The following is a 16,727-nucleotide window of genomic DNA, read 5'->3' as shown; positions in this document are numbered from 1 at the left end:
GACAATCCATGATTTGCGTTGTTGACACCAATGAATTGGTCAATCGCATGCATATACATTATTGGCCTTTGTAGTTTGTATGTAGTTCCACCAACGAGACTGTCGTCAATCAAATCATCTGTGAATTAGGATTAGGAAGGCTTTGATCTAACTATCATCCAACCAATAACAAAATCAACCAAGACATGCCACAAGATGCAACCTCAATATTAACCAAAAAATACAGAGCGTTAGCAGATTCAATTTTCTCTGGATCTAATTATCATCCAACTAATAACAAAATCAACATCAGCACTGCAGAAATGCGCACGCCACAAGTACATAAGAGACATCATTGAGCCATTGGTGTATGGATTTAAAAAGCATAATAATGCATACCTGTCAAACATACAACTCAAGGAAGGAAAAAAAACCACCTTTACCTACACCTCAGTCGAAAAATCCACCATGATCAGGTTATACATGCAGCGAAAGTCCAACACGAATATTTAAAAACCACTATCATACATTACTTCACTGGCACATTTTCTTTTTGCCCATCTGTTCAACACAATCATCAAACCGCATCTAGTGACGATCATAGCGCCTGAGAACAAACAAATAGTGAGAAAATATCACAAATAATAAATACTTCCCACATCCATATATCACCAGTAATTATTAAGAACAACAGGTATCAAGTTCATTGATATTCATAATCAAATAGGACTCAAAAAGGTTGCACAACATGAGAGAGAAAGCATAAGTAGAGTAAAAATGGAGATGTCTCAAATTCCACGAGCATTAAAAGTAACAATTTCTCAAGGTAAAAGGTTCAAGATTTTTGACAAGAGGGAACAAGCAATCTGAGATATTTTTTCAATCTGATTAAATTACATTTCTCAACACCACAACACTTGGTACTGGTATGACAAGTCTCAGGATCACATCTTAACCGAAAACATTCAAAGATGTTTGTTGCACATGAAATGAATTTCTGAACATGCATCCACATTGCAGAAAAAATTATGATTCATTTCTCTGACCTGAAAGCACAGACACCTCGTACAATTTCATGAAGAAAGAAAAGGGAACCATCACTATAATTAAATAGCTACCTGTGGCGATCATAATCTCTAGAGCGCTCTCTAGACAGGGAGCGTGACCTCCGACAACTTCTTGAATCGTAACTTCAAGACCACTCATAATACCTGTCACGATCTCTATTCTTGCGATCCTTATCCCTAACCCGGTCACGGCTATCTCCTCTATCCCGATCCTTACTTGGTTCTCTCTCAGGTTCTCTGCTTCTCTCCTTTGATCTACTAATAAAGATGTAAATGAAGTACATATAAATATATTGAAGGAAAACATCAAGTACTTTGTAGACAAAATAAAATTAAAAAATAACATATATCTCACTCATCACCTTCTTTCATCATGCTGATCAACGTTGCGGCTCTTGTTTCGCTCTTCCTGAAAAATTGATTACCAAGAAAATGGTACTGAGAACCACTCTTTATATGGATGAAATACCGCTTCAGATAAGCCAAAAGAATTGAAATGTTTGGGAAACTTGGAGAAATGTTTCAAACGTAGGCATAATCATTAATCTAACAATAAACGCTACATAGGTTTAATTTTGACGCCATGAAATGTTTCAGGATACAAACCCTACAACCTCAAGAAAGGCTTTGATCCCATATAGGCGCGTACCATACGTACAATAGCATATCATCATTCAGCCCTTGGAAGAGGTCAACAATTCTCAAAAGGCAATCTCTCGCATTCTGCTAGAGAAGAAATTAGAAAAACAATAAACCCTATAGGTTGCCGCCACAAATTCCACCCCCAAAGACCATATTTTGATATATCAACTAAATAACAATAAAAAAGGAGTCATCCTCTCTCAAGCCAACAACAAGACATCTACAAAAACAAAAGGACGGGAAGCGAGGGCCCACAGAAGGATGTATTGATGAACAAAGATGAAGAATCGATAAAAAACCTATAACTCAAGTTGAAACTTACCTTCTTTTTTTCCCCCTTTTTCTTTTGTCAGTGGGCAAAGGGAGCTACCATGCTTTTACAATGTAAGACAGATGTTTCCATTACATTGCCCTTTGAACTAATGGAGAAAGATTTCAACGAATCAGGTAGCACTACATTGGCTATTTGTATGATTGTATCATTCAAAGGCTCCTTCATTTTCCAAATCTCTCTTCAAAATGACCATAAAATAGCCAAAGACAAGGTAACAGTTTAAAGTATACAATTCACATTCTTTTTTGCTAGTTAAAGATTTGCTTTAAAATAGAAAACAGTTCCATTTATTTATAATATTGATTATAAGAAATTCGTTTACCAAACCTTGTCTCTCCAAAACACAACCTACTTATTTTATTTTATGCTACACACATTCGGCTGTTGTCTCCAAATGTATTTAGACCTTTTCCTGCAACTGCCGTGCAACTACCATGACATCTAACAGATACAATCATACAAGTCCAAATGTAAATAAAAAGGCCATGCCTTCAGTGGAGAATTATCAATCCTTGAAACTTACATCCACAAAAAGGACAAATCACAAAGAAAAGAACCATTCTTCACCAAAGGTTAGAAAAACTCACAGATCGAATAATAATTGAGAATTTCTACAGAAGAATGTCAAACATTATACCAGCACCTGAACCAATTAACAATAGTAATTTAAGAATCTCAGAGTGAATGAGATGGATTTAACAACTTAGCACAATAGCAACAATCTAAAACCTGTGATCTAAGTTTGTATGTGCCAACTTAAATGATTGCGTAGGTTTGATTAGCTGAAGGCAGCAGCCAATTGGGGTAACAATATCTTCATGATATCATTTTTCCATTGGCATTTGCTCTACAAATTACAATCTCTTGTCACTTTGCAGTTTCATTGTAATCTCATCATCATCAAAAGCCTGATCCCAACATTCTTGGTTCAGCCAGGTAAATCCATAATGGAACTTATTTTCGAGTCTTCTATATGGATTTCCATTACACCCTGGACTTGTGCAAAATGTGATCGACATCATCTCAAGAAAATAAATAATAACGATAGGCTGAAAATTTATCTTACCTGAAGGTCAGCAAGTTTTTCACGAATTTGCATGTACCCTAAATGAAGCTTCCCTCCAAAATGATCTGCTAAACGATGATCACTGAAAACAACAGCAAAAGTTCAAAAATCTACACTCATTTCTCACCAAAAAAGTACAAGCGAAAATACCACATGCATATTAAATTTCCCCGCAATTTTTCAACAATAGCATGGTCTACAAGCATATAAAACAAGGAAAAAAACGCACATTCTTTAGCTGCAATAAGTTATCCTCGTAAAACTGGGCCCAAAAGCCTGCTGGTGACAAGGAGGTATAACATTAAGGTCAAAAGCTGAAGACTTGAAACCCCAAATACTAATTCTTTGATGCCCTCAAGAGAGTTTTCAAAAATTGCAATATTGAGAAAATAAAAGACCAAAAATATACCTGTCATATACACTCAAAAACGCTCCACATATGTCACAAACCCGAAGCTTTTGATCAGTCTGAAATAAGTAGATACTATATAAGTAGAGATGATAAAGAAGCATGTACATTGCAGATGAGTTCTATTTGTGTATCAATTTTTCAGATTGATTTTCTCCAACTACGCTTGACATTTTTAAGCTTCCTACATTGCCAGACCATCTATTTCGACAAAATACAAAAAACAGAAAAGAAAAGGAAAATCATATCCTTAGGAAACTAACAGCCGTCTAAAATAATGATTCTGGCTCTTCTTGACCTAAATGCCCCAATGAGGATTGGAAACACATTTCGACGTACACCCAAATGAAAAGGGCCACAAGAGGACCTCAATGCACAACCATATAGGATTTGCCATAGCTGCATATGTGACTAAAAATTTCAGCGCTAGTAAACCGGATAGAAGTCAAATCACAGAAAGCTCAAAAGAGTTGCTTATCTAGTGCCTAGGTTTCAGGTCTTAATTTACTTTCCTTTCACCATATCATGGTCCTTTCAGTAATAATTAAAGTTGCAGAACAAAATAAAATATCTCATAGGAATATACTCACAATGCGAACATCAGCAGCAGTATACTTAGACGAATCCAGAGGAGGTTCCTGCCTGGAGGGTAGCTGCAATTAAAGGGAAAAGAACTGTTATTTAAAAATTAAGGCAAGAAAAACAAAAGGGGACGTTTGGAACAAAAGGAAAGTGGTTGGAACCTAACAGTGGAAGGCATAACTAGGAAAGTAACTTTAAAACAAGAACAACATGAAGAAACACCGTCACCCAAAGAGTTCAAAAATTACACACCTTCTTAAGCGCCTCTGCCTCTTCCAATGCTTTCTGAGCCTCATCCACCATCCCTTTCTCACCTGAAGAATAGCCACATAAAAAGTGGCCATCATCCCAGGTGCATGAAGCACACATAATAAAAACAACATTTGATTTGAACTTTCTTAGTGCAAGATGCATGAGTTGAAACCAAACGAGATTGTTTAATGGTTGCCCTACCGAGATCCTCAGCCTTCTCCAGCTTCTCGTTTATCATTTCCTGGGTATAAGCATCAGGAGCAGGTACTGGCAATGGTGCCAACTGTGGTAGGTTTGGCAACAGTTGGGGCAAAGATGCCCTATCTTTATTGAAGGCATCCAAAAGGAGCATAGACTAGTTCAAAAGAGAGTGGCAGCATTGAGGTCACAGTGTCACTACATTGAAGTATGAAACAGAACATTGAAACAATACTATATGGAATATTCAATGGGCACTGGAAAACCATCCTCTACCTGTTTGTCTGCCGTTTTGGTTCTCAGTTCATCTAAAATTTCCAGAGCTCGAACCTTAAGTTCTGCCTTGCCTTCAAGGTCTGCAAAATCATAGCAATAATTTATATCATTCAAAATCCTATTACAGACAGAGGAGAATCCTGTCAAAGTTCTTTAAAAAGAGTTTACAAGAGGTTAATTGCGATAATGCATTGTCCAAGAATCAACTCTGATGCACCATTCTAAAATTATCAGCTTCTGCCACACTGCCATGCAGTTAGTGGAACAAAATATGGAGCCTCTTTAAGATTTAAGTCAGTACCTTTATCATATCATGAGTTTGTCCAGATTCCACCATAAAAGCAAGACGCTATTAGAAACAATCAGTAATTAGCAACCAAAAGTCATGACTTACATCATCATCACCCAAAACTAACTAATCTATCCTAACTCCCAAGAGCCACATAACAAAGGATCTACAACAAAATAGAATAAAAGTCCTTTCAATAGCAACAGTGCAAACATTAATAAGCTATACTATGCATCATGTATCATTTACCATCCTGATCAGCTTGTTTTAATTTCTCCTTGATCTGCTTGGATAATTCAAGAGCCTCTGGTGTCTGCAATTTTCCACAGAAAATGTATATCTAATGAGAGCCAGTAGCCAGAGGGAAAAGAATAATAGTTAGGTTAAGCAAGACTTGAACATCACCTGAGTAACCTCAGAAACTGAAATTGCAATTGCAGCTTTTGCATCGTCATCCTCGAGACGCTTAAGAGCTCTACCAATTTTCTTATCACACTCAACAATAAGTCTATCAATAACATCCTCCAGATCCCTGTCATAGTTGTCAAGACCCTTTGCCCTGGTTTCTTCATTTCTAAGAGGAGTCAAGGCAACATCCGGAAACTATGATAATCTTTTGATTATCAAACTCATTCTCGCGATTAGTCAATCTCATCATTTTAGTGAGTTTGACTAATCTTTATAAAGAGATAATGAGGGTGGGATGAGTTTAGAATTCCACTTTCCCAAACTTAACCAAACTCGAGAATGAGTTATTCTTACTCTCGACTCGCTTCATTCCCTATTCAAAATGCCAATCAAATGTCCCATTAATTCTTACTGGGTTGGGTTACGATAATAAGAGGAGAATTGCACACAAAATAAGCTAGTTTGTATTTTATATTTGTAATAGCGTCGCCTATAAGTCTTGTCAAATATTTGATCTAATTTGTTTTTGACAACATATAATATAATCGAGCCTATTTTGAGTTTTCCAGTTTTCACACCAAATAAGTCCTACTAAACAGAGTAAATATATAACTAGTTATGGTGCCCCGCGTCGCCGCGGGATTGGTCATTAGAGGTGATAAAAGTTATCATGGCAAGTGGTTAAATTGTTTGAATCAATTGGGTACTGTTAGTGCGCATGACTGGTAATAGGAGTTAAAAAATGTAAAGGAACAAAGTCCCTTCTGTGTTTTAGACTTGCATCAAAGCAAAGCGTACATGAGAAAGATCAAGTATCTGGTGGCTTTAAAACTGTGTGAAGATGCAAATGGAAATCATTGCTCATGCCCATTAGGCACAATTGGGCAAAAAATAATCAAGAAACATACATAACAACAACAATAGCTGAAAATGTACCTAGGATAGGAAATTTAACAACTATGAAATGTACTTCTTTTACAGTTGTGATTCAAGAGGGGTATTCCTATATAGAAGACTGTACATCTGGGAGAATTAACAACAAATACATCAACTATAGAGCTAGTTTGGTAGAGCATTTGTAAAGTAGCAGAAATGCCAGCAGAAATGGTGGTAGCAGAAATGCTGGACAATTTTAATAGCAGATATGCTGCTTGAATGCTGGATAGGTGTTTGGTTGAACTTTTACTGTTAACATTTGTGGTGTGTAGCATATTGGATAAATTACGTGCAAGGGTATGATGCATTTTAGTTGTAACAAATATAAATAAATACAAAAATAAATAACAAATAATTTTGAAAATAAAAAATTTAGATTTTTAAAATAATAAAAGGAATATGACTAACATTTTTTATGTAGATTAAATTAACTAAAGAGAAATTAAAAGAAGGCATATATTTAATATTATTTCTCTGTTATGTTTAAATATATTTTACATGTTTATCTCTTCCTCAAATTTTTCTTCCCCCATGGACGGTACTCGTCGCTTCTCTCCTTATTTTCTCTGCCGATTCTTCATCTTCTCCCATGGTTCTTGTCTCACTATTTTTTATCTCTCACTAATTTCTCTCTCAATTCTTCATCTCCACATCGAAGCTGACATCTGAATATGGGTTGGCTCTAACTTGGGGTACCAGATCGAAGCTGTGTATGGGGTGCCAGTGCCAAGGGGTGGAGAGGGAGTACCATGGCAAGAGTTGGGTGGTTGTTTCTGTTGGTAGTATTGTTGTGGGTGTTGATGGAACTAAACAGAGGTCGATTACGGCAAAGCTGGTGGGGGCTCCAGGTGGGTCGGGTAAGAATAGGAAGAGGGAGGTGAAGAGAGAATAAGAGGAATAAGGGGTATTATGGGGATAACATTAGAAAGATAAGGACAAAATGAGAATGAAAATGAAAATGCTTCCAAAATGGTTCCATTTTGTAGCATTTCGAAAAGTAGTAGAAAATGCTAGGAAAATGTCCTCGAATTATGTGTCAAGAAATACTTGTTTGGATGGCAAGTAAAGTAGTATAAATGTTACTAAAAAAACCCTACCAAACGGGGCCATAAAATGGAGAAAGTGAAGACATACGATGACCATGTGCAATTGTTGCCACATATATCCATTCTTGCAAACCAATTGAAACACCAGTTTCTGCAGTCAATCATTCTCCTCCATTAACAACTTGTTCATTACTGACACTTTTGATTCACAGTTTGCAGCCTAGAAGACTCCTTTCCCTTCTCTTGACACCTAAACAAATTTAACCCAAAAATAAAAGAAATCAAGCAAATTTCTATTTCACTTAAGTGGAAACTCTCAATGAATGAAATAAATAAACTTCAACTCTTGTACGAGGAATGAACAATTCCAAGCCCTAGAAACAACAGACCATTACCATTGTCTTCCCTAACTACTACACCATAAAAAGCATTTGATTTAAACAAAGAACGATGGAAGGTGTCAATTTTGTTTTATTTTCATATCTGACCTCTTTTTCATGACTGAAAACAAAGTCCAACACAGGGATGTTCTGCATTCTGCAAGGGAAAGAACACACACACATATATACATACACACGCATAATCAATATTTAATCAAGAAGTTGTCTTCGAAAGAGGAGACCCAGAAGATTCGTTCTTTTTAATTTTAATTGGTTAATATGTAAAAATTATTTATTTTAAATTTTTAGCTTAAGGGTTAATATGTCATTGTATATAAAGATATTTATGCAAACTAAAAAAAAATTAAAAAGTTGTGTAAAGATAATAGATTAATGGTGTGTAGATAAAATTTCCCAATAAGCATTATTCGAACAGACCAGAACAGAACAGAATCGCCAATTTCAACTTTCAAGCATAAAAGGCAATGGCCTACAATATTTCATTGAAATGAGATGTATGTGCTAAAACCAGTGGTCTTGGTCTCCAAACATGCAATTGGCTCCAATCAAAATTCATGGAAAGGGAAATTAAAGGTATCTATGACATTTTGTAACACAGAGGAATGGGAGGAAGGAAACGATACCAAGATATACTCCAAGTTCTAACTTAGGCAAGGCATCCAATTCCTCAAAAGAGTGCAAACTTAAAACACAATACTTCATAGTTCATACTGCTCTACTTTGCCTGAGGATGAGAAGCAATGAAATCAACTGCAACATTAATGGAATTTATCTTGTCAGCTTCATAATCCAAACTCTTCTTCCAGTGCCATCACAATCTCCACAGTATCTAGACTGTCTAACACTAGATCATTCTGGAAATGAGCATTTGGTGTGACCTGTATAGTTCAAACTTAATTGTATGAGCAGTTGCAGCCATGACAGACATATAGCAGAAAAATATTCTCTCTAGCAAAAAGGCTTAGAGGTGCAAAACATATTCCAACAAAGCCAAACCTATCAGAGAAGTGAGGGTGAATAAAAGGTCAAACTAAGATGCGCAAAAAAATGAAAGGTCAAACTAAAACTGTTTATGCGCCAACAAATTTGGCTACAAGAACTTTGGCTGGACTTATTTATTGGTGTTTTGAGTCATTAACGTTATTAAAAAGCTTCACATTCCATTTTGCTGTCACGTTGTTTTGTTCACTCTGTTAAACCATAACCGATGCAACAATTAAACATAATATTGTATAGATAAAAAAAATTCTAGATAAATGATGCACACAACTTTGGCGAAAAGAAGGAGGATCTTTCCATAGTTTCATCTCTCCGGGGTTACAGCCCCAGTGGCCGAATCAATACACTTATTTTAAAAGGTGAAACTCTCGTGCACAAGACTCCTGCAGTGGGCAGGATATCCGCAGCATATACACCCACATACTCTGCATTCTATCATTCCTTCAACCGCCCAATGTTTCTCCTAACCTGGCAACAATATCGATCCACTTGAAACCACTGTTCCGATACATTCACAAACCAACATGCGCATACGCGAAAGAAACTAAGATACTAGGATCAAACAAAAAAATTTAAGCAAGCGCATGAATAAGATCGGGACTTTCCTGGGAAAGTCACTAGTGAGAACCAGAAGGAAGTGGATTGATCCTCCTCCTTCTAACCTGTCAACAACATCGAACGAACCATTTGAAGGCACCAATACATACACGCACCCAAAAATAAAAAAGGCGAAAAATGACAGGTATTAGACTGGATTCCCCCGTAAACTTAGGCGTAATATTCGGAACTTGCCTTGGCAAGACACGAGTGAAAAAATCACCCGAGTCCAAGAGAAGATGCCCGAAGCGGGAACCAAAAAGGACAGATAGAGCTGAACTGAGATCTTTCCGAGATCTCGAAAAACTGACAGAGATCTGGAAAAGGAAACCGAAGAATTGGATTGGATTGGAATAGGAAACCGAAGAATATTGATTTGTCAAAATAGACGTTGGTTAGGGTTTGATATCCTCAAATAAAAGTAAATAACCAAGAGAGTGTGTTATCAGGATGAGCGCAGATGATCATGCAATCCATTGGTACCGATTAACTGGTTCTTATACTCAGCCTTCTAACTCGCTCTCTGATTCCCTCAACCATGGCCGATACGGATCCTAAACCCATGACCATCGATGGCTCAGACCAAAACTTGGCCCTCGCGCGCTCCCAATACCTAACGCGGCATGAGGTTCTGACTCGGCGATCCCGGCGAGTTAGGCAACTTGCCCGGGTCTACAGGGACCAAATGGAGAAGGTCAAGGCCAAGTACAGGGACTACTACTGGGTATACGGAAAGAGCCCCTTCAAGGAGGATGAGAAGAAGACAATCGGCCTTGAAAGCGGGACGGATGGAGCAGGAGAGAATGGCCGGTTCGGGGTTGGGACTGGGGACGTTGAGGGAAAGTGTGCTGTAGCCGGTTGCAAGGCAAAGGCGATGCCTTTGATGAGGTTATGTCATGCCCATATTCCGTCTGATTCTAAACAGAAGGTGTACACTGGATGCACATATGTGATCATGAGGTTTACTTTCTCTTTTAATCCCTACTCCTGTATACATCATTCTATATATCCATCCATGTCTACGTGTTATGTGCCCATATTGTTTGTTAAGCGGAGTTTATTTAACTTCGGATAAATGTAATTTTTTTAAGGTAGCCTGCGCAAAGTATGCTGATCTTACTTTGCAATGTTCTTAAGTTGTAAGTTCTGGGATTCGTTTGTTTCCAAGCCAGGACATTGAGGGAAACTGTGAATTCTTGCATTATGATTCTGAATGATATGAAAATGCAGTTCTTTGGGCAGAGTTAGTTTGGAAGTATGCATGTTTGTCGGCACTTGTGTTACTGTGCATCTCAACTTTCTCCTAGTTAATTCCATCATGTCCTATGCTAAGAATGCTAAGAGAGCAGTCTAGGTACTTTTGTTTACTTTCAATATGAGGAAAACCAAGAGCTAAATGTTTGTTGAGTAACATTACAAACAAGCAGTCTACTGGTTTATGTATTAATCTTCTGGTTTGACATTGGTATGCTAGCCTTGCTGGGTAGTAGGTTCATCTGTGCCTGTATGCCTTCACCCCCCCCCCCCCCCCCCCCCCCCCGGTAGAGCTTGTATATCAAACTTTCTGAAATGCTGCAAAATTCTCACCAATTTAATAGTTTTTGGTTTAGCTAGACGGACAAACCCATATGGCGTGATTATGGGATGAAGAGAAAAATGTTTATCCAAAAGTCTTGAATGTTCTTTTGGTGTAACTACTAACTAGTGTTACTTTTGTGCAGTATATTTAATAGTAGTTAGTCCTCAAGATTACTGTGTATGTTCGCCTGTATTCAGTGCACACGCAGGGCCTATTTTATGTGGGAAACCAGTATTGAGATCAACAATTCCTGTCCTATGCGCCACGCATTTGCAGAAGTCAGAAAAATATCTCAAACAAGCTTTGAAAAAGCAAGGTCTTAATGTAACTTCTCCAAGTAAGCTTGTGCTGAAATTTCATATGATGGTCACAGAATAAGTCCGCCAAATCCAGAGCAAAAGAAGAGCCGCTAAAAAGGCTTCTCTTGCTAAAACTGAGATCAAGGAGGGGAAAACTAATTAGATCACTTCTTTTTGTCTTTGCATATTCTTTTAATATGCTTACATCGTTAGCTGTTCATGCAGTCAGCAGATTATTAACCATCAAATTTTCAGTTGTATCTTTGTTTTGTGGACTAGTGGACATTGGATTTGTCCCTTGAAAGACATCACCTGTGCATACATGAGGTACGAATTTTTTAATTCATCTTTTGCTGCTTGTTCATGTGGATTCATTTCATATGTACTGCTCACCCTGTAAATGCTATGAATTGCTTCTTATTTCATTAATCCCCTGCCTTTCCTTGCTACCTCTTTTTTTTTTTTTTTACTTTTCTTTTTTGACAGCACCTCTTTTATTGTCGTTGTCCTTGTTGTTATTGTCATTATTGTTGTGTCTATGTACGTTTCTACGGGTCAAATAATAATATCTGAGCTGGTTATGTGGCTGTATTTCCATTTTATTATTTGTTTTGTTGGCACTTAGGCCAAATTCCGAAGGGACATGAGCTTTTCCTGTCTTTTCCAATGTTTTATATAATCATATGTGCATGGTTTACACATGACCATCTAGTGATTATATGCTCGAGAGTTGAAATAATGTGAATCATAACTGCCAAAGATAAGTCTTGATCCTTGTTGAGTACAAGTGCAGATCTTGATAAGTTACTGCTCCTGGTGATTAGATAGTCTTTCCTCTGTTGTTATTTGATAGAGGTCGTAGGCATTAGCTAAAATTTAAAAGGCAGTTGCAAGCAGTAGTCCAGTAAGCAAACTCTTCAATCGTTATTGGTCAACTGCACAGTGAGATTAGTTTGAATGAGGACATTAAGTGGAAAGCTCAAAAGTTTTATTTCTGGAAAGTTTTAGTATCTTCTTCTTCTATTTACTTGTATTTTTTTGCGACATTTATGTTTAGTTTCTTTATCTGTTGTAGGTGTAATGGATATTTGACATTAATTCTAATCAAAGCATCAAAGGGGCAGCCGCAGCTGTATTTGTTCATCTGTAGTAAAGCTACAAGCGAGAGAAAATGACATGATTTTGGGACTGAGTTTATGTGAAAGAGAGCTAATTTGTGGTATCCTCAGGGGGAGTTGTTGGTGTCATCTTGGTTGAAACTAGGTTTTGCTTAGGTAGAGTATCCATGGACAGCTGCCTGTGGTATGTCCAAAAATGGACTTAGAGTGTGTTTTGATTGAGGGATTTGGGGGGAAGGGAAGAGAAAAGAAGGGGAGGGGAGGGGAGGGAAGGGAATGAATAGATAAAAAAAGAAAGGAAAGTCAATTTCACTCATCTTCCATTCCCTGCAAATTCCTCAACCCAAACACACTCTTAGTCTTGTTATTCCCGGACATTGATGACGGGGACGGAGTCAATGTTTTGGACTCTCTCCCTACCAACCAAATGGACAAAGTTTGTTTGAAATTGGACAAAAAAATTAATGGGCAAAGGGTGGTATATACGAAAATGATGATCAAAGTAAAAGATATACACTTTCTATGAGGAATCATAAAATAGATGATGATCAAAGAACATAGAAACAAATTTTAGGGAAATTTGTCGTTGGACGAATCAACAGACATCAAAAATAAAGTCATCCACTTTTGAATTTGGTGTGATGGATGAGACATTCATATAGATGCCATACCAGTATTGCTGGCTTACCCACCAAGCCAGTATTTTCTATTTTAGGAAAGGTTCTTCTGTAATTACAAATAATGCTCTTTTGTTTTCTCCCCCAAATTCAAAGAACAAGAAGAAAAAAAAAGAATTGAAAGCTGACAAGTCACCATTTACAAAAAGGGGAAAAAAAAAGATAAAATAAATTGAATCAAACTAAATTATGCAGATTTTATGATTTATCTCCAATCGAATAAATTCTGATAAGTGGGTCCCGACCCTAGTCCCCGCAGGCCGCAACTGTCATCATATTTCTTGAGTTTTTTGCAAATATAACATTGTCAGAATTAATATTTCTCAATATAATATTGAGATAAAAATATTTTTCAATATAACACTACACGTCATTTAGAATGAAGTGTTCTTTACAACTTTTATACTATCACGCCGTTACAGATGGCGTGTGTTGGTGGCGTGAACAGTGTCAAAATATTAGTCACGCCAACTCCTTTAATGTATATATATATATATATATATGAATTCTCCTATGTAGACTAAAAGTGTTTTATCACAACCATTGAATTTTGGTCCACAAAATTGGTTCACATAGGATAATTCCTCTATATGTGTATACATCATAAATTTTCTGTAGAACCCGTCACATCTATAGTTGAAAAGTTGGTTCACACTTTTGGTTCACATAAGAGAATTATTTTGTATATATGTATGTATGTATGTATGTATATGTATGTATATATGTGTATATATTTATCGATAGATAGATGCATATAGACAGATACATATATATATATATATATATGTATAGATAGACAGATACATATATATGTGTGTGTATATGTGTTTATTTTGTTCATTCACGCCACTCCAATTGGCGTGAATGAACAAAAATTACTTTCACGCCATTGCAAATGACATGAAACAAAAATTGTATTATTCACTCCATTCTCCAAAGTAGATCACGCCATCTGTGATGGCGCGATTGTATAAAAATTATAAAGAATACGTCATTCTGAGTGGCGTGTAGTGTTATATTGGGAAATATTTTCATCCTAGTGTTATATTGGGAAATATTAATTCTGACAGTGTTATATTGACAAAAAACTCATATTTCCTTTTCTTTTCTTTTTAGAGTTTTGAAATTAAATGAGTCACATGTCAATGCCAGTGTATATTAGCAAGTAACCCTAGCTGCACTTTTGTTTTGTGTACCTAGCTCTCCACTGTTTACTTTCTTCCAAGTAATTTTAGAAAAAAACATATACATATATACCACTTGTTAGTGAGGGGTCAGCTTACCAAATTTTAAATAACCATAAATATATAATAAATTACAGAAAATATCCCTAAATATATAGTGAATTATAATAAAAAGACCCCCTAAATTTGTCACACCCCACTTCATAGCCTTTGGTTCCCCCAAGACTATTACTGACTTGTCTACCAAAAATATTATTCTTCTACAACAATCTTCCTTTGCCCCCCTCTTCTACCTCGTCTAGGGCGTCTCTAGATCTCTGTTCGTGGTTTGTGAAGCAACAAAGGCATAACCCTAAATTATGATAAATCATCTCTCTCGCTCAAGAGTCACACTCTCACATTCACATATGAATCTCTCGAGTTTTGAATCATATACAATTTGTTGTTGGTGTATAGTTTTCTCTTCTTTGAATCTGATTTCTCTAAGAGTTTAAGTTGATCCTCCATTGAATATCTAAGCCAAGCTCGAGGGTATTGCCAGTCTTGTGAAAAAATGATTTAAACAAAAAGACATGTGACAATTATTACTTATCATATTTTATAAACTTTTATTTTTAGCGTTATTTTTCGTAGTTTCGAATGTATAATTAATAAATAATCAAAAAATAAAAAATTCCAAGAGACACTGCCCACATTGACATAAAATCTTGTGTCCCCCTAGTGAACCCCATCATATTATGTCCTCGGTTCCCTCCTAAATACTAGGAGCCAAGAGGAATCTCACGCTTTATTCTTCTGACAAATGAAAAAATGATCCGATAAGTAAATGAATACGGGAATCTAAGTATCTAATATTGCAACATTACCAATTAATTAATATATAGAGAGGAGTTCAAGGGGTGTAACATGGAGATCACATGTTGAATTCCTAAAAATAATCTCTCCACAATCTACATATTATGTTAAGGTAATGTTTGCGTAAATCTTATATGTCCCTGACTCTATCAACTCTAAAATCTTATGCTCGAATGTTGTTTACCTATCATATATATATATAGGGATGAGTTTCGGATAAAAAAAACCTCAGATGTGACAGGCAGCCAGGAAACAACAGGAAGAAAAAAGATGTTTCGGTAATATGGGGTTGTATAGTGGTCACAACTCAAGCACTACACGCTTTTGCGTATTGTACAAAGTGGTAATGCAAGCTAATTCAATTCAAAGATGAACAAATCATATCTATCAAGTGGTCATGATGATGGATATATGAATTGGATATCAAATACTCCTAAAAGTGACTTATAATGCAAGAATGGAAAATTTAAAAAACATACATTCACTCTCTTAATTAACAATTAATTTATAGCCAAACAAATTAATATTGCATGTCCTTTTGAAATTAGAGATGATCACACTCATTACCTCAGATAGTAAAAGTATATTAGTCAAGAAAAGCAGTTAAGTGGAATTGTGGAAATACCTTGTGGTAAGAGTGCTAGCTAGTCCTACGCTACTCTTGTTTGTCTTCAAGCTCCAATTAATATTAATTATGTAATGGTGCGTGTCTTTTTTTTGAATTAGACACGTTAATCGTTACCCTACTAACTATATATAGAGATATATATATCGTAATCATCTTTGCCAAAATAAGGGAGATCATTGTATAATGGCGCATATTGTTTGTGTTTGGAATTAATATCAAAATAATTGTGACACACAATTAGCTCACTAGCTAGTGGGGAATTTGTGGTTTCTCCTTGTGATAAAGGAAGCCAACCATAGGAATTGAAATGTATACAAACATGACTACAGAAGTGACTGATTTCATGTCACTTGGTCTAACATCATGCAAAATGTAACGTCATACATGTTGCCACACCAAAAAAAAATGTCTAATATTGTCTTGGGATTCATGGTACATTGTATTGTACTATTGTAATCGCATACAAACAAATATTTTTATGTGATCCGACATATAAATTCACAAAAAGGCGTGGAAAAGGGAAGAATTCGGGCATAGTAGTTGCGTTATACAATTATAAGATTGTATATGCAATGAAAGAATAAATGTGGAAGAATAGGAAATTAATTAAGAAGAATAAATTAATGTTCATGTTAATTAAGTGGGGGAGTGATGAATATGTTTTAAAAGGTAATATAATTTATTTATAATTAGTCAGGTAGGTGCTGAAGACAGTAAAAAAAAGTCATATGTTTATAATTAATCAACTACTACCCTACTCCTTTAGTTGCTTTACTTTTATTTTGCTTAATTTGCCTGGATCGGGGGGATTGTCTCTAGATGGAGGCCTCATTCATTAAATATATATTTATTAGTATATGATTCAATCAAGTACAAGTTTGCAGTGTAGGTACCAAGTACACCAAG

The 16,727-nt window shown here is 36.2% G+C and overlaps 1 protein-coding gene and 1 pseudogene across 1 annotated transcript; one reads left to right on the top strand and one right to left on the bottom strand.

Annotated features, from left to right (window-relative positions):
* Positions 1-186: 186 nt before the first annotated feature.
* Positions 187-5,872, bottom strand: LOC119990835 (annotated as a pseudogene).
* Positions 5,873-8,771: 2,899 nt separating this feature from the next.
* On the top strand, positions 8,772-12,925 carry LOC119992278 (INO80 complex subunit D-like). The gene is made up of 3 exons (XM_038838981.1): positions 8,772-10,441; positions 11,258-11,686; positions 12,435-12,925. Exons 1-2 carry the CDS (start codon positions 10,020-10,022, stop codon positions 11,436-11,438), a joined length of 603 nt encoding a protein of 200 aa, XP_038694909.1. The 5' UTR covers positions 8,772-10,019; the 3' UTR covers positions 11,439-11,686; positions 12,435-12,925.
* The last annotated feature ends 3,802 nt before the right edge of the window (positions 12,926-16,727 follow it).

The sequence above is a fragment of the Tripterygium wilfordii genome, chromosome 22, assembly GCF_013401445.1.
Source record: "Tripterygium wilfordii isolate XIE 37 chromosome 22, ASM1340144v1, whole genome shotgun sequence".
Lineage (NCBI taxonomy): Eukaryota > Viridiplantae > Streptophyta > Magnoliopsida > Celastrales > Celastraceae > Tripterygium > Tripterygium wilfordii.
Note: the sequence above shows the minus strand (reverse complement) of the source record. Positions and strands in the feature narration are given on the sequence as shown.

Coding starts and splice junctions, on each gene's coding strand:
- LOC119992278 (XM_038838981.1), top strand. CDS start 10,020: ATGGCCGATACGGATCCTAAACCCATGACCATCGATGGCTCAGACCAA. Junction 10,442..11,257: donor TGCACATATGTGATCATGAG/GTTTACTTTCTC, acceptor GCCTGTATTCAG/TGCACACGCAGGGCCTATTT.